This window comes from Eurytemora carolleeae, unplaced genomic scaffold (genome assembly GCF_000591075.1).
Source record: "Eurytemora carolleeae unplaced genomic scaffold, Eaff_2.0 scaffold18, whole genome shotgun sequence".
NCBI classification, from domain to species: Eukaryota; Metazoa; Arthropoda; class Copepoda; order Calanoida; family Temoridae; genus Eurytemora; species Eurytemora carolleeae.
The window spans coordinates 105762-124176 of NW_019396537.1; the positions used below are offsets into that span (position 1 = coordinate 105762).

An 18415-nucleotide genomic window follows, 5' to 3' on the forward strand; every position below is an offset into this window, starting at 1 on the left:
CATAATAACGGTCTTATTCTAATTATTATTTTATTTATCATTATTATTTTTTATTATAATTATTATCATTACTTTCATAATAACGATCTGATTCTAATTATTATTTTATTTATCATTATTATTTTTTATTATAATTATTATCATTACTTTCATAATAACGATGGGTAATATTTTGTCAAATAAATTGGCATTTAAGGGATTTTAGCATTTACTTGTTGCTTTCAAAGTTCCCGTTTTCGTTCCATTTTTCCCTTCTCTGAAAATATCTTTTAAGAAAATTTTATTAGTTTGAAAATCTAGGCTTCTGATCCAAGAGGAGATGTTCTTCTAGCATACGAGATGAATGGGGAACCAATCACTAGGGATCATGGGTAGGTTTAGAGTAAGGATCATAGATAGTCTTAGAGTAGGATCATGGGTAAACTTAGACTATGGATCATGTGTGGGTTTAAAGTAGGGATCATGTGTTGGTTTAGAGTAGGGATTATTTGTAGGTTTGGAGAAATGATTTTAATAGGTTTGGAATGGCTATCATGGTTTAGTTGAGATCATGGTCATTGGTTTAGAGTAGGGATCATGGTTTAGAGTAGTGATTGTAAAACCTATGTGGATCAGCTAAAAGTCTCCTCTGCCACCATTGAAGATAAATGGTTGGATCTACAGAACTTGACCCCCCCCCCCTTCCCAGCAGGAAACGGATTGTGTACACTGAACAGTTGGAGCCTGTTTTACCTCCAAATGTACACAATAGATCAATATAAACCCAAAACAACACCAAACTTTCGCAATAGAAAAATTTAGAGATTTAATCGTAACAACCCGATCATGTCCTGGGGACAAAAAAATCTCTTTCAAAAAAAGAGATACCAAAAAAATTTTGGGTTTTATTTAAGAAACTTCCTAAATTAATAAAGAAATGTTGCTTTAGAGAAAATTAAAAGCTTTCTCTAAAATAATGAATTAATGTTCCAGGTTCCCAGTACGAGCAATTGTTCCAGGTGTGGCCGGAGCTAGGAATGTAAAATGGCTCTGTGAGTATTTTTTTTTATCCGAACTTCAACTACAGTCCCGCCACATGTGCAGGATGGGGTTAAAAAAGAAAAAAACATGGAAAAAAATTTTTTTACTGAAAATGGTCAACTTAAAGTAAAACAGATATTTTTTAGTTTGGAAACAACAGCTACTTTGTTTACAGTATTGGGGTCTGAACCAGCATCAAACCCAAATTTTGAAAATAATCAAAGTTTTCCCACTAAAAGTGTAGAATCATTATTTTCAAATTTCAGCCCGTGTGGTGTTGAGCAAGGAGGAGAGTGACTCCCATTGGCAGCAAGATGATTACAAAGGTTAAAATCATATTTTTTTAATTCAAACTCTAAAAAGGTTTACCTTCGTAAAAAAATTTAATATAAAATGTTGTTTTTCTTTGCTTTCGCTTATTTTTTCTGTTAGAATGAAATTTTTCAAAGTACAAAAAAACATAATATGAAGTTTTTTAAGAAGTAAAAAAATTAAATATTAGATTAGCTTTCGTTCAAAGAGTGCAATGCAACCGTACCCTTTAAACCTTTGATTGTTTATGAATACAGAGATATTTGTGTTTAAATCTATCGAAAACCGTTAGGTTTCCTGTAAAATCCGGTTTTCGCTGCATTAAGAATGAACTCAACACAGCTGATGCGTTACTTATGTCCCTACACATTACCGAATATTTTATAAACTATAAAGTTATTTGAAAAATAAGATTTCACACCCAATAAAATATTTGAACAGTGCACTGTTACGCTTTTTTAAAATTCATAAAATAACAAAAAATTTGAATTTGTGAAAAATTCCAAATCTAATTTATCGACTGAACAGCTGGCTTTCATAGAAAAATAAATGAGTTGATCAGATGAGAGACCAATTTTAGCTGTGTCTGTGTATTTTGTTACCTAATCCCTTATATGAAGCCACCACTTAGAATTATGTTGACAACCCCTCCAAGGTACATTATTCAGGATTCAATCCTTCCACCGACTGGGATACTGTTGATTACAAGAAATCTGAAGCTATTCAGGTTAAAAATTATATTTAAAATTTCTGATGAAATTCAATTTTTAATTGGTTTAATTTCTGAAAACACATATGCCTGTGATATGGTTTAATCTGTATATTTACTTGTCTAGGATATGCCTGTAACGAGTGCAATATGTTCTCCTAGTCCTGGATCTCAGGTTTTACCTGGAGAACTAGAGGTTAAAGGATACGCCTGGTCAGGAGGTGGCAGGTAGAACATAGTTAGCTTAGGGTCACCCTTAATGGGGGGGGGGGAATTTCGGTTTAAAAATGTCAAATATTCAAGTTTTATTGATTTAATAAAGATTTTAAACTATCGATATTACCCTAACAGATGCCAATTTAAACTTGAGAGGAAATTCATATTGAGGTATTTCCCTATTTAAGGTAACTCCGTACTGAAGGTATCTTCTCTTTATATTGAGTCTCTCCGTAAAACCTCTCTTTAAAATAACTCTTTCCTTAAGTTAACTTCGTCCACAGTTAACTCCCATACAAATTTAAACTCCTTCTTTAAGTTAAATCCCTCCTTAGGTTATCTACCTCTTAAAATTAACTCCCTTCTGAAATAAAGTCTGTCCTTTGGTTAACTCCCTTAATTAACTCCTTTCTTGGGTTAATTACTCCTTAGGTTATTAACCTCTATAAATGAACTCCCAGCTTAAGCCAAGTCTTTTCTTAAGTTAATTCTCTCCTTAAGTTGAATCCCCATTTAAGCTAAGTCCTTTTTGAAGTTTTGCGTAATGGACCTTTTTTGAGTTAAATCTTTTAAATTGCTTATCGCAATTTTTATCTGATAAATTTTTTATATAAAAAATGTCTTTAATGCATATTTGAAATTTAAGCTTTGTCATTAAATTTTAGCTTTAATTGTTAATGTTAAGGCGGATTATAAGAGTTGATTTGACTGCTGATGGGGGGAAAACATGGACTCAGGTAACAAATGAAATTTTAAACTTACAAAGACATTAGAAAATAAAATCAAAGGGACTGTAGTCCAAATTTCCAGCAAAACTCGGTATGTTCTATTCACAAACGGTATCCTGAATAGCTATGTATGATCCAGAATGAAGGAGATATCCAAGTGTAACTATTTTAAAATTCATTATTTTTAATTGGAGGAAATTATCAAAATCAAAACTTATCAAGCTAGAAAAAAAGATCTGAAGAAAGATCAGACAAAATGTCCTATGTCTTATTCGTGTTGATAGTCTTAAGGCTCGTCAAAAAAAATTCTGTGGCCGTACACTTTTCGGAATTTACAAAATATTATTTTCTAGGCTAGTAGCTTGGAGCAGGATACAGCGAGACACTCCAGGCATTGGGGCTGGACCATCTGGAAGGTAATTATTAATTATTTATTTTCCTGGTTGAGGCGGGAAATTTTGAGATTAAAGGGACTGTAAGCGTAATTTCAAGTGACTCTCCATGCAAAAAGGGCAATGTCTGATTTACAACGGTACCCTTGAAACCTTTTACTGCTCTTCGAGTAAAATAACCTTTCTGTTCAAGCATATCGAAACCCGCTTGAATTTCTCTTAAACGCGACTGTACGCTGTGTACGCTGTGTACGCTGTGTACGCTGTGTACGCTGTGTACGCTGTGTACGCTGTGTACGCTGTGTACAGTCTAGACTCAAACAGCTGATATGTTACTTGCAAACAAAGTGTTTAGCAATTAAAAGTATTTCAGTAGATTAATAGGGATATATCCGACATCCTTGATCCGTCAAAGGTTTTAAGGGTATGGTTTTGAATCTGGATTCTCATCTTTTAAATGAAAGGTCACTTGAAATTACGCTTACAGTCCCTTTAAGTCGGGATTTTTAATGATTAAACGACAACCGACTTTTTAAATTATTTTGGGAGTCAAGTTTGGAGCACGGTAGAAAGATATCTCTAAAAGTCTGTTTTGATTTGATATGACCTACCAAGATATATTTAAAAAGTCCTACTTATAATGGCTCAAAACTTCAGCCTTACCCATAAGACACAATAATATACAGAATACATATTTAGGACATAGGAAAATAATTCAATGTTCTGCTTTTAGCACTGTACATAAACGGTTTATTAGAAATTTCTGTCCGAACGATAAAGTTGTCAGGCGGGAAATTGAAAATAGGGAAGATATTAGATTTTATTGTAAAAAAATGTTTTTAATTTTTGTTTAGGGTGTTGTGAAGGTCCCGGAGGGTTGTCCTAATGTTGAAGTGTGGAGTAAAGCTGTTGACAGTAGTTACAATGTCCAGCCGGAGACATTTGAGAATATTTGGAACCTTAGGGGAGTTCTTAGTAATGCATACTGTAGGCTCAAGCTGAAAGTAAACCTCTAAACCTTAGAGGAGTTCTTAGTAATGCATACTGGAGGCTCAAGCTTAAAGTAAACCTCTAAACCTTAGAGGAGTTCTTAGTAATGCATACTGTAGGCTCAAGCTTAAAGTAAACCTCTAAACCTTTGAGGAGATCTTAGTAATGCATACTGTAGGCTCAAGCTTAAAGTAAACCTCTAAACCTTAGAGGAGATCTTAGTAATGCATACTGGAGGCTCAAGCTTTAAGCAGACCTGTAAAAGTATCCACTCTAAAACTTGAAATTGAATATTTGATTGAGCATTTGATTTTTTATTGATCTTTTCTTGTCACACTGTGGCCCTAAAAGAATTGGGTTGTAATTGGTTGCCGCGTAAAATATTTTTGATCTTTGATCGTCGTTATACTGTTATAATGTTTAATGGAACTCCCTGGACATTTGTGATCAGTTTAGAATATAGTTTGTTTAAAGAAAATAATCTTGGTGAAGTTTGTTTAAAGAAAATTTTCCTGGTGAAGTTAATATAATAATCCTGTAATTGTTAATTTTGCCTCTACTTGTCAATTTTGTCTGCTGTACAAATATTTTGGCAGATCTTATTTTCAGTGTTTTTAAACATATTCCTTTCATTAAGATTAAGATATTTTTTGTATTATTTATTTATCACTTATTTAAACATGGATGGATTATTTATTTATATTTAACAAATTTTATTTCGCATTTAAATGTGTGATTTTTACAAGTTTTTAATAAAATTATTTTTCTTATAATTTAATTTTGTGCAATATATTCTCTACTCTAGCGTATGTAAAGAAGCCTGGGCCATAGTTTGTTTGAAATGGATCAATCTAAACCCGCCAATCTCTACTCGGTGCAAAGTATTCTTTAAAGGGATTGTAAGCGTAATTTTAAGTGATCCTTCATGCACAGATGGCAATGCCCGATTTACAATAGTACCCTTAAAAGCTTTGTATGATCAAGTATGAATTAGATATCAATGTTTTTGTTTATTTAAACTGTTTATTATCATTCGTAAGTTCGCTGCCAAAATGACTTGCCTTAAAGAAGCCATGGAGAATTTATCAGAATAAAACACTTTTCAACTTGGATAAACGGTGGTATCATCCCATTTTTTTTATCAGATTAAAGTTGTAAGTATGAAAATCCATGTAATCTGAGCTGAAAACTTTAGAATGGGATATCCTTAATCCTGATCGGATAATTAATCTGGAGATTAAAAATGAGTGGAGAACGAGGAGAACAAGCAATATTTAATCTCGAGATTAAGAAAAAGAGTGGATTAAGCCTTAATCCCGATATCCACCATTCTAAAGTTTTCAGCTCAGGTTACGTTAATAAAAATCCATGTAATCAGGTCACTTCGTACTTCGTAGATTTATGATCGTTACAGTTTCTCAAAGAACCGTTCTAACTGCGTTTGGTAATTTCTTCAGACATTAGGGTCGTTACTCGTCAGCGGAAAATTCAATCTGTTCATTAGAAAAGCGACCATTCCTTATTACGGCGCCCAGCCATAACATTTGTTGGGTTTGAATTTTTATAATTTACTCCGTTTCTTGTGTTCTTTTAATATATCTGATGTAAACGCATGAAAAAATATTGATATTTTCACCGCACCTGGACTGATATTGATAACTGCCATTAAACCGTAGAAGGAATTAATCAAACATACTTGAAATAACTATTTACAAAGTTAAATCAAAACATATTTGAAATAACAATTTACAAAGTTAAATAAAAACATACTTAAAATAACTATTTACAAAGTTAAATCAAAACATACTTGAAATAACTATTTACAAAGTTAAATAAAAACATACTTAAAATAACAATTTACAAAGTTAAATGAAAACATACTTGAAACAACTATTTACAAAGTTAAATCAAAACATATTTGAAATAACTATTTACAAAAGTTAAATCAAAACATAATTGAATTATAACTATTTACAAAGTTAAATCAAAACATATTTGAAATAACTATTTACAAAGTTAAATCAAAACGTCGTTAACATAAGCTTGTAGAATTACAATGACGCGGATATAGTATATATTTGTGTATCTACACTCAAATTGATTAAGTATTTATTCACTTTGATCTACACCATACAGGGTGTCGTGTTAATATTGACAANCGAATAATCTTTAAAAATTTATTTTGTTAAAGTTCAATTCTCATGCTGTGATCTAATCCATTGATTGATACCCTAACCGGCAATTACAGCTGCACCAAGCAAAGCTATAATTCCTGCAGCTGCAAGTCTGTTACATGTGACTGGTGGTGAAAAGAGAGATAGCCGGCATGCTACTGCTCCGAAGTTGACCGCAGGGCAGATTTCTCTGCACGTGTTGAACAAGCCGAAAAATCTTGACTGACGCTTGACTTCTACCGTAGTTACATTAGATTGAGGTTCAGTTACGTTAGGTTGATCCTTGACCTCTAACTCTTTATTAGGTTGATCCTTGACTTCTAACTCAGTTGCATTAGCGCCATGCTCAGGTTCGGCATCCATCTTGGATACACTAGCGCCATTCACGCACATTGCAGCGAAGGAGAGAACTAACATACTGACAATAATGTTTTTCTTCATGTTGGAAGGTATTTGAGAATTCAAAGAGTGAAAATAAGGCAGCACAGTTAGGTTTAATAAGGTTTAAAAACCGTGAACAACTGTTGTAATGCAGCGCTTGATATATTGGCATCTCAGAACATTTATTTTTCAAGATTGGCATTTACTTAGTAATAACATTTTAATGACTTCAAATAAATCTATAAAAGTAGAGTTCATGACTGTACATCTGTATACATATATATCACTTATAGAATATATTTTTAGGATACTGTGCAATTATGGAGCTGATCTAGAAGCAAGGATAAAAGAATTGTTTAGAAAAAAAAAATATTTTATTTTATATTTTGAACTACTAAATCTATACGTTACAAATAAAAGATTTATCATTTTTTGAAAAAATTTTATTTTTGCCTATTTTTAAATACGCAACAAAGACTAAAGAGACAAGTTTGAAATAAATAGTGGAATGAATTTAATTGCAAAAATTCAAAAAGTTTAAGCGATCAAGTTTAAGTTCATTATTTTAGGAACAATATTAAAATTTTATTTTGAAAAGATTGAAATAAATTGTGAATTCATGAGATGAAAAACAGAATTATGAAAGGTTGACTCCTTATTTCAAGCTTTAATTTTCTTTTTAAAAATGAAAAGATAGCATTTTGTGATTTAAAACAATTTTTTGATGAAATGATAAAGCGAAGAAACAAAAGCCATAAAAGACAGTTTGGCTGACCGAACTATACTGCACAGTTTCATTCAGTGTTATCGACAAAGACATGTTAGGACAGATTTTAGAGTCACCATGTTTTCAAAATAAAAGTATAATTATTGTAACTTTTCTCTTCGGTTTTTAAGTCTTTTGATATTTGCAAATCTCCAATGATGTATGAAACATGTTTAACCTAGGATAATCATTTTAGGAAAGTTAGCAAAGAGTCTCAAAAAAGAAAGGATTGTCTCCAAGAGAAATAGTTTTTTTTGTGCCATGGTTCTTGATGAGCCAGTTGTGAGCCATGATGAGCCAGGAGTTGCCGACAATAGCAGTGTTGATTGGGATGTTTATTTGATCCAACCCAGTCCAGTTCAGGACGTTGTCCTGGTTACTATATACTTTTTGTATTAGTTTTTAATCTTAATAAAATAAAAAAATTTCGCCGATTTTTTTGCTTTCCAAAAAATAAAAAATAACCTTTTCTGTGGAATACAGGGTTCATCCATTTTGACGTTTCTTTAGTAAAGAACTGAACTTTCCGTTTGTTAGCGGTATTTTCCGTTCTTTCTCAAACTTTCCGTTTGTTAGCGGTATTTTCCGTTCTTTCTCAAAGTTTCCGATCTCTATTTAGCGATCTCTATTTTATTACCAGTGTTAACTGAAAATATTTTTAAAATCGTCAACGGTGCCATCCGTTTACAAGTTGTTAACGATTCTTACATGTAAAAATATTTGGGAAAGTTTGAAGGCATCATTTCAAAAATATCTAATAACGGAATAAATAATATCAAAATACATAAAATGAATTTTTTGATTAATATATAAACCCTCGTTATTTTTAAACACATCCGTTCGTTCGGTATTTCAAAAACAGTTTTGCCGTTCGTTAACGATATCTGTCGATAATTTTCAAGAACTTGCCGTTTTTTTGCGGAACGTTGGCCAGTCAAGGAGAGAGTTTGACAAATAGTTACTACAGGGTGTCCCAAAAAACATGGAAATTCAATGACGAATTCGATATCGTCTTTGTTATGAATTAGCATTTTAATACCTGATTTCAAAAGCCATAATATTATCATGTCTGCTAGAGCTTATTTTATGAAAAGGGTAAAAGACTGTAAAGATTTGTCCATAATGTCTCCGCAAGATGAACAGTGAAGACGGACAAGTTTAATCTGTTTGTATACTGTAATTTTCTAGTAATACTAAGTACAACCGTATGCAGTCAAAACATAAACAAACAAAATGTGAACATAGCAGACGAAACTCTTCCAGATTACAGCTTTTCAGTAGGTATCACTGTACCAAATCAAAGAATTATTTGAAAAGACGATATTGAATTCGTCACTGAATTCCCATGTTTGGGACACCCTGTTTTTTACTCATATAGCGCCAACTTAGAATACAGCGGATGCTCCCATCAGGTTGCAAAGATGTAGGGCTTAGAAACTAAGAGTTTGTGGCAAAAACTCAGTTCCCACTGGTCAATTGCTTTATACAAGCATTAAATGCACGAAACGTATTGCTATAATGTTGTCTTTATTTATTTGGAAACCGACTTAATTTTTAAACCATCCTATTAGCTTTATTAACATTTAATTAACATATAATTGATTATATTAATATTTTTTATGTAACACTTAAACTTTTTTTGGATGGTTAAAGTATTGATTAATTTTCCACCAAACTAAATTTTTCATCTTAATGTGTTTTTTCTTCTTCAATTTTTAATAATACGATTTTTAATCCAAGTTTTCCTTTCATCTGAAAAATATTATTTTAAAAGTGGTGTCACTTTACGAGTGACACTAGGATTTGTGCTGCAAATGCAATGCGGGATATTTTAAGGATCTCAGATATTGTTACTTAATTAAAGGTTTAAAGAGTATTGTTGCGTAACTGACATTCCACTTTTCAATTGGAGGGTGACTAGAAACTATAACTTCTGTATCATTAAATACAAAAGATTAATTGCATAAATTAGGTAAATTAAAGTAAATTTAATATTAAAAATAATCTATATAATGATTCTCTTCGCTCATATATGTAATATATATGTATATTTGTATGTTTGTATATTTGTATATATGTTAGCTATAGTTGAACTTTTTTGAGGGAAAAAATCAATTTTTTTTTTCAAATTCAACGGGCAACGCCGTCACTTTTGCTAGGTTGAAATAATTCTGGTAAAATCTAAATATTTTATTCTTCATAAACTATGATAGACACTGTAACAATATATAAATTAAACTTTATTTACATATTATTATTATTATTGTTATTAATATTATAATATATAATAACTCTCGGAAGTTGAATTTGAGTCTTAAGCCAAAGCATTATTTTTATCTTATAATTATTTCTATTTTCATTCGAAAAATCTTTTAATTTATTTTTTACTTAGAGATTATAAGAATGAATTTTTCCTTCCTTTTGTAAAATTGGATATTGAATTTTTATACGGAGGGGGGGGATATAACCTCTTAGCCCGCGATTTAAAATGTTGAGTTTTGTTCTCATCAAAAAACCGGAAATGCGCCAATTCCAACAATGAAAATTCGCCAAATACATTATTAAACCAGTTTTATGAACTCAACTCTGTGGAAAAATAGATTCAACTTAATTCCGACAGCTCAGGCCGTAAATAAGACCCAACGACAGCTAAGACCTGAGTCGTATTTCTTGATTTTTTTAAATGCTCCTAGGTTAGTTTAAACTTGTGTTTCTGAGCAGAGTCTGTGAAGCTTCTTTATATCTTCCTTTCTTCTACTGGTAGCAGACTCCAGTCTGTAATCAGGAGAAATAAAGTAGTAATCTTTGTTTGTGATCTGAACTTATGAACCCCTTGGTTGATTTGACTTAGATTTTGATTGGGGAAACTTGGTAAAACTACGGGAATGTTCAAAGTTGACACTTATCACTTACATAAGAAGGTTTATTTTTAAAAAACTTATTCAACTTACCTCAATATTTTCTTTATTTCTAAACCCACAGGAAGCTCTTCGATTCTTTTCAAAATGGACTTTCCACCAACACTCCTATAAAATAGTTAAATATCATATTTACAAGTGTAAAGAAACTAGGTTTTCAGGGCCCATTTTCTATTTCAATTCTGTACATTTTCTTTTAAATTATATTGTAAAAATAAATTCGCGGGTTTTAAAAAAAAGTCGACGATTTTCAAAATTTAACGAAAATCGAACTTTGTCGGAGGCATGTTTTTATCATCCAGAAACCTCCCTGGAGTCATATGAGGTCCCACACAAAGTTTGGGCTCGAATAGTTCAGCCGTTTTGACGTTTATTGGATACAAACATTCAAGCAAAGTATATATATATATTAATTCTTTGCCACAAACTCAAATTTCTATATCTTGGCAACCTGTGTATCGTGTAAACCTTTCATGTTTTAAACCTAGATTATTTGATCTGGCATGGAAATCATAATTTAAAGTATTCAAGGTCTACAACATTGGGTTTATTAGGTAAAGTGATTAGAAAATCAGAGTTTGTGGCAAAGTCTCAATTCCTAGCTTTGTTATACTTTTACTGAATTGAGATATATAAGAGTAAGATTGGGTCAACATTTTTGTGGGAACCAAGCGCTCCTAAACACTCTAGTTCCTTAAATGAGGGAAGAAAATGAGTTTTAAGTAAATATTTAGCCCCTCATTTAAAAAAAAAATATATTCATACCATGACCAATATCTGATTTATGACTAAAGCATGAAAAAAATTGCAATTTCAGCACACCTGGACACATTTCTCACATTAAACCATAGATGAGATTAGTCAAAAAAATGAAATATATGAATTTATGTTTGAAATAACAAGAAATAATTTTTTACCGATGTTAAAATGAGCATTAAGATTCTTTCCCAGGGGACGGTTGAAAATACTTGCTAATATGAATTATTTCCCATCTCTGGATATGATCGTAAGCTGCCCCTGTATATGTATAGCAGGACTCATAAAACTGTATAGTGTATATGTATAGCAGGACTCATAAAACTGTATAGTGTATATGTATAGCAGGACTCATAAAACTTTTTAGTGTATATGTATAGCAATACTCATAAAACTTTATAGTGTATATGTATAGCAGGACTCATAAAACTGTATAGTGTATATGTATAGCAGGACTCATAAAACTGTATGACAGAAGGACGACATTTCAGCAATCATAAGCTTCTGTGTATTGATGTTATAAAGTAAATAGTTAAGTAACCAATAGTTTGAAGAGATCTACATATTAAAAGAAATATGTACGTACACACTGGGCAATTCTTTTTTATATGTTCATTGGATAACTACGTCTTTCTATTTCACAGTTTTATGAATACTTATTCTGGGAACCACTGTACCTGGAGAGAATATATCGAATCCTACAGATTGTGATGAGGACAAGTTTCTGGGGTTGAGAGGACGAGGAGTCAATCAGATCTGTTAATAATCTGTCTTGTCTTAAACAGAACTTAATCAATAATCTGTCCTGTTTTAAACAGAACTTAATCAATAACACCTGTCCTGTCTTAAACAGAAATTAATCAATAATCTGTCCTGTCTTAAACAGAACTTAATCAATAATCTTTTCTGTCTTAAACAGAACTTAATCAATAATCTGTAATGTCTTAAACATAACTTTATCAATAATCTGTCTTGTCTTAAACAGAACTTTATCAATAATCTGTCCTGTCTTAAACAGAACTTAATCAAACATCTATCTTGTCTTAAATAGAACTTTATCAATAATCTGTCCTGTCGTAAACAGAACTTAATCAATAACCTGTCCTGTCTTACATAGAACTTAATCAATAATCTGTCTTGTCTTAAACAGAACTTTATCAATAATCTGTCCTGTCTTAAACAGAACTTAATCAATAACCTGTTCTGTCTTAAACAGAACTTAAACAAACATCTGTCTTGTCTTAAACAGAACTTAATCAATAATCTGTCCTGTCTTAAACAGAACTTAATCAAACATCTGTCTTGTCTTAAATAGAACTTTATCAATAATCTTTTCTGTCTTAAACAGAACTTAATCAATAATCTGTCCTGTCTTAAACAGAACTTAATCAAACATTTGTCTTGTCTTAAATAGAACTTTATCAATAATCTGTCCTGTTTTAAACAGAACTTAATCAATAACCTGTCCTGTCTTAAACAGAACTTAATCAATAATCTGTTCTGTCTTAAATAGAGCTTAATCAATAATCTGTAATGTCTTAAACAGAACTTTATCAATAATCTGTCTTGTCTTAAATAGAACTTTATCAATAATCTGTCCTGTCTTAAACAGAACTTAATCAATAATCTGTCCTGTCTTAAACAGAACTTAATCAATAATCTGTCTTGTCTTAAACAGAACTTAATCAATAATCTGTCCTGTCTTAAACAGAACTTTATCAATAATCTGTCCTGTCTTACATAGAACTTAATCAATAATCTGTCCTGTCTTAAATAAAACTTGATCAATAATCTGTTATTTTTTAAACAGAACTTAATCTATCATTTGTCCTGTCTTTAAAGGAGTGTCCGCGAAAAATGAAAGGGGGTATATGCTTACGTAGAAAAATATTTGATGCTGATTGCTACAATCTTACTTCTATAGGTTGCGTCTATAATGAGAAAATTGTTAACAACGAAGAAGGAACTTTATTTTTTTATCTTTGAGAAGGAAGCGTTCATACAAATTCAGAAAGTTGCAATATTCGACTCACATTGTAAATAAATATTCATAATATTTTTTACTTGTTTCATATACGATGTACTTTAACGACGATTTTTTTGTCGCTAGGCGTCGTTCTTCCAAATGAAACCCCAGAAGCACCGAGAGCAGAAAATAATGGTCCTTTAATTATTATTATCAGATATTAACCATAAACAAATGCGTCGAATAAAATTCGATGATTATAGGTTGTAATATCTGAATGATTTGTTTGGAATTCAATTGAATTATTTACGATCTGAGTTGAATATTGAAACTTTCTGAATTTGTATGGGCGCTATACAATCTACGGTGTGAGTCGTTTTAAACCATTTTCTTCATATAGACGCGACAGATAGAAGTAATATCAGTAGTGATCACCATCGAATATTTTTCGACGTAAGCCTATACCCCCTTTCATTTTTTGCGAACACTCCCGTCAAACAAATCTGTTCTGTCTTAAGCAGAACTTGATCAATACTATCTCTGAGTAGGTCTGGGACTCTAGGGAGGTCCAGGTAGGTCTAGGTGGGTCTAGGGAGGTCCAGGTAGGTCCAGGTAGGTCCAGGTAGGTCTAGGTGGGTCTAGGTAGGTCTAGGTGGGTCTAGGTTGGTCTAGGTGGGTCTAGGTGGGTCTAGGTGGGTCCAGGTAGGTCTAGGGGGGTCTAGGTGGGTCTAGGTGGGTCTAGGTGGGTCCAGGTAGGTCTAGGTGGGTCTAGGTAGGTCAGGGTAAACCTAAGAAGGTACCTGATCTGTTAAGGTACAGGGTGTCCTAAATCATTTCAGATCGTTTTCGGGACTAAGCAGAAAATTAAAAAATTCATTAAAAAAAATTGTATAAACCTAATTTAAAAATTTGCATGCAGAAAAAAACTAGTTTTTTTCGAGTATTATATACGTATATTTCAGCGTTAAATCTTGGAGATAATCCAATATGATATGGGACACTCTGTAGACTGTAGGTCTGGGTAGGTACCAGATTTGTAAAGGTAGGTCTTGTCAGATGACTGATCTGTTAAGGTAGGTCTAGTTAGGTACCTGATCTGTTTAGGTAGGTATAGTTAGGTACCTGATCTGTTGAGGTAGGTATAGGTAGGTACCTGATCTGTTGAGGTAGGTCTATTTGAGAACCAAATCTGTTCAGGTAGGTCCAGGTAACCACCTGATCTGTTAAGGTAGGTCTAGGTAGGTACTTGATCTGTTAAGGTAGGTCTAGGTAGGTATTTGATCTGTCGAGGTAGGTCTAGGTAGGGTTAGGTAAGTACCTGATCTGTTGAGTTAGGTGTAGGTAGGTACCTGATCTGTTGAGGAAGGTCTAGGTAGCCACCTGATCTGTTAAGGTAGGTCTAGGTAGGTACCTGATCTGTTGAGGAAGGTACTCCTTCTCTACCCAGCTCCAAGGTTGAATTCTAGCACCAGACTGAATAATGTGATACGCTAGATCTCTACTGTTGTTGTACACTACCCAGAACAAGGTATTTCTAAACATGAACTATTTGAAATCATAACAGTCGTCTTCCTTTTCCACAGGTTTTAATCTATAGGTCCTGTAAGGCGAACTCTCTTTTATATCAAGAAAAAAGAAAAAGAAAAAAGTCTTCAGATTTGGCATTTCCCAAAAGTCTCCACAAGATATGTGTCACAATCGAAACGCCTTTCAATTTTGCTTTAGGCTGGTTAGTTAAGTGTACTTTCCTTTCTCTATGGGTCCCGCAATGTTTAAGATAAAATATATACCTTAGCGCCCTATCTCTATATTCTAAGTTAGCTCCATGGGTAACTAGAAGACTAGCAATTTCCTTTCCACTCTCCTAGGTATTTATAAAGGTTATTAGTAAATATATTTGATCTGTCTGTCAGTCTGAATCCAATAAACGTCAAAACGACTGAAGCAATTAAACCCAAATTTTTAGGGTGAAAAGCATACAATGTTGATACCACTGTTTTTGAAATCAATCAAGTGAACAGAAACCCTGAAAATTTTAAACTTACAAAAGAAATTGCACCCTAAAAGCTGCTCGTCCAAACATATTCCCTGAATTAATGTTTAATGAAACTTAATGATATTATGCAGCATGATTCGGTCAGGCAAACTTTCATTTTTATTACTGCAGATATAACTAGTTTCTTTACTTTATAATTTTATCAGTTACTTGTTAAAGGAAAAACTTTAGGTAGATATTTCTTATCCTCTCTAAACAGTTCAGCTTCAGATGTTACCTCAAAAATGAGCAACTTTCCTTGATTTATGTTCATGAAGTGGATATTGAGTTTACTTTTAAAGTTAAGCTCGCTTTCCATGGTGGACTAGGGTAAATTGAATTCAATCTGGACCAACCCCTTGTACCGAGTTGTACAGTACTAGCCTTTGTGATGCACTGGAAGTACTGGTCTTATACCCAATACCTTGGTTTCAACTTTGATAGCACGGCCAGACTTTTTACAGCAACCTTCATAGGCCTGTTTGACCTGCCCTACATGCATAGCAAAGTGTGTATCATCTTAAAAAAATTCCCTCTTGTTCATTATCTATTAAATTTATGGACTAACCTCATGTTTGAGTCTTACTCAACATGTTTTAATTTACCTTAAGTAACGGAATTTTGCAGGCCAACTGAAGAGGACAGGATACATCATTATTCTCGTAGTAGACCTGAATAGTGTATACATACACATAGACTTTATTTAGCAGTTATCCGATTGGTGAAACATTTTTTATATACGATTTCCCAGGCTAGCTAGGTGAGGAATCTAAAGAGTTCAACAATTGGTAACATTAAGATTGTGTAGCATAACGCAGAGAGAAAAAAATTTCAATTTAAGACATAATTTTTTTTAATGAGTTTTTTCAACCTAAAAATTCCAATTTCAATGTTTTTACCTTAGCCCCCTTATTAATGAGGTAGTTCACCATGTCATATTTTTGTTCTCGTACTGCCGACCATAGTGCTGTATGTCCCTCTCCATCTCTAGCAAATTAATTAAAGATTATCATAAATAACAATTCAACAACTAAGTTTTTACCTTGCTTCTAGGTCAGCTCCATAATTGCACAGTATCCTAAAAAATATATTTTGAGTGATATATGTATACAGATGTACTGCAGTCATGAAGTCTTCTTTTATAGATTTATTTGAAGTCATTAAAATGTTATTACTGAGTAAATGCCAATCTTGAAGAATAAATGTTTTGAGATGCCAATATAACTCATATGACAAGCACTGCATTGCAACATTTGTACTCAGTTTATAATCCTTTAAAAACCCAACTTTACGGTGTTATTTTCACTCTTTGGATTCTCAAAGACCTTCCAACATGAATAAAAACATTCTTTTTACTAAGTTATTTCTCTCCTTTGCCACAATATGCGTGAATGGTGCTAGTGTATCCAAGATGGAAGCCCAACCTGAGCATGGTGATAATTTAACCAAGGTAGAAGTCAAGTCTCAATCTAATGTAGCTGAAGTAGAAGTCAAGTCTCAACCCAATGCAGCTGAAGTAGAAGTCAAGTCTCAACCCAATGCAGCTGAAGTAGAAGTCAAGTCTCAACCTAATGCAGCTGAAGAAGAAGTCAAGTCTCAACCCAATGTATCTGAGGTAGAAGTCAAGTCTCAACCTAATGTAGCCAAAGTAGAAGTCAAGTCTCAACCCGATGTAACTGAGGTAGAAGTCAAGTCTCAACCTAATGTAACTAAGGTAGAAGTCAAGTCTCAACCCAATGTAACTGAGGTAGAAGTCAAGTCTCAACCTAATATAACTGAGGGAGAAGTCAAGCGTCAACTTAATGTAACTGAGGTAAAAGTCAAGCGTCAGCCAAGGTTCTTCCCCAGCATATGCAATGCATTCTGCGCTGGGGTAAACTTCGCACCAATATTATGCCCACTTGGATTTTTCTGGGCTCCAGTAATCTTCTGTAACGATGTTGCAGATGCAGGAGTTGCAGCATTGATTGGTGCAGCTTTGATTATAGGTTAGGGTATCAATGCATGCAATCCAGCAAGAGAATTTAATTTACAAAAATTTGATTAAATATTTGTTGTTGTATGTAATTCAATTTTTTATTTCATAATTAATAATAACTTTAAAATTTTTTAAATATGATTTTTTTGCCATTGGTGATTTTCAAACCTTATTGTACAGGGAATTAAGAGTTCTTGGCATCTATATATAAATTTGGCTTGTCTGTCTGTCTGTCTGTGTGTTTGTATCCAATAAACGTCAAAACGGCTGAACCGATCAAAAAAAAATTATTTTTATTTGTCTTCTTGTGAGTTTTGTATAGTTGTTTTGTATGTGATTGACTTAGGGGTTACTTTTAACTGACGGAATTAAGAATAAAAGATACCACGTTTTCTTACTTTAATATTTATGTTGCAATGTAAGAAAAACTGTCATAATGCCATAATAAAAAGTAATGGATTTACTATTTGCAGCTTTTGTTTCCTTTAGATTCAGAGAAATTATTTTGTTTTTTGGAAAAGTTAAATAGTTTTTGGATTAAAAGTTGTAGCTCTCAAAAGTAATTGCATTCATCATTTAGAATCATTAAAACCAGAATCCAATATTGTATCTGTCAGTGTATATCCTTCATATTACTATGCTATTCTAGTTTTTTTTTTTGCTAAAAACTCAGAATTGTTAAACTCTGCAGTAAAACTTAGCATACAAATTTTGAGAAAAGCATATAAAGATATCTTGATCAAGCATTTTCTTTAAAAAAGTGCAATCAAAACTGTTTATTCGTTTTGTTTCTAAGAAAGATTTGAAAAAATGTTCTATTCTTTGCGTTGTATTAAAATGTTCAGCCTTAACGTTTCTTACGTTACACTTCATTATAAATAATATTGATTCTAAATGAAAGCATTACAAGATTTTTTCCGTGATAATTACATTCTTACTTTAGTATTTTTCATCCTAAAACATGAACCATGTTAAAAAATTGTGTTTTTAATCCCTTTTTTACTCACCCTGTATGTTTCTGTTGTATTGTTAACCTTTTTAGAGAATGTGTAAAAGAAAATGCAATATAGAGAT

At 32.5% G+C, this 18415-nt stretch overlaps 2 protein-coding genes across 2 annotated transcripts in view; one reads left to right on the top strand and one right to left on the bottom strand.

Annotated features, from left to right (window-relative positions):
- Positions 1 to 4863, top strand: part of LOC111705087 (sulfite oxidase) — a gene marked incomplete in the record, with an annotated part of 16523 nt that extends 11660 nt beyond the window's left edge. The window contains 8 exon segments of the mRNA XM_023477527.1: positions 301 to 371; positions 973 to 1031; positions 1287 to 1346; positions 2001 to 2059; positions 2169 to 2269; positions 2943 to 2994; positions 3339 to 3401; positions 4232 to 4863. Coding sequence (XP_023333295.1) covers positions 301 to 371; positions 973 to 1031; positions 1287 to 1346; positions 2001 to 2059; positions 2169 to 2269; positions 2943 to 2994; positions 3339 to 3401; positions 4232 to 4393 — 627 coding nt within the window.
- Positions 4864 to 9939: 5076 nt separating this feature from the next.
- LOC111705088 (uncharacterized) lies at positions 9940 to 16459 on the bottom strand. Its single transcript, XM_023477528.1, has 8 exons — positions 16406 to 16459; positions 16263 to 16350; positions 15969 to 16034; positions 15119 to 15192; positions 14740 to 14862; positions 12040 to 12138; positions 10640 to 10714; positions 9940 to 10463 (listed from the first exon to the last, which is right to left on the bottom strand). The coding sequence occupies exons 2-8, from the start codon at positions 16293 to 16295 to the stop codon at positions 10388 to 10390; spliced, it is 546 nt and encodes a 181-aa protein (XP_023333296.1). The 5' UTR covers positions 16296 to 16350; positions 16406 to 16459; the 3' UTR covers positions 9940 to 10387.
- Between the last annotated feature and the right edge of the window lie 1956 nt (positions 16460 to 18415).

Bases quoted from the DNA above. Each gene is read 5' to 3' on its own strand.
- LOC111705088 (XM_023477528.1), bottom strand. From the start codon at position 16,295: ATGGTGAACTACCTCATTAATAAGGGGGCTAAG. The intron at 15,193-15,968 runs GTAAATTAAAAC...ATAAATACCTAG, and splicing joins GCAAAATTCCGTTACTTAAG to GAGAGTGGAAAGGAAATTGC. The intron at 10,464-10,639 runs GTAAGTTGAATA...TCCTGATTACAG, and splicing joins GAAATAAAGAAAATATTGAG to ACTGGAGTCTGCTACCAGTA.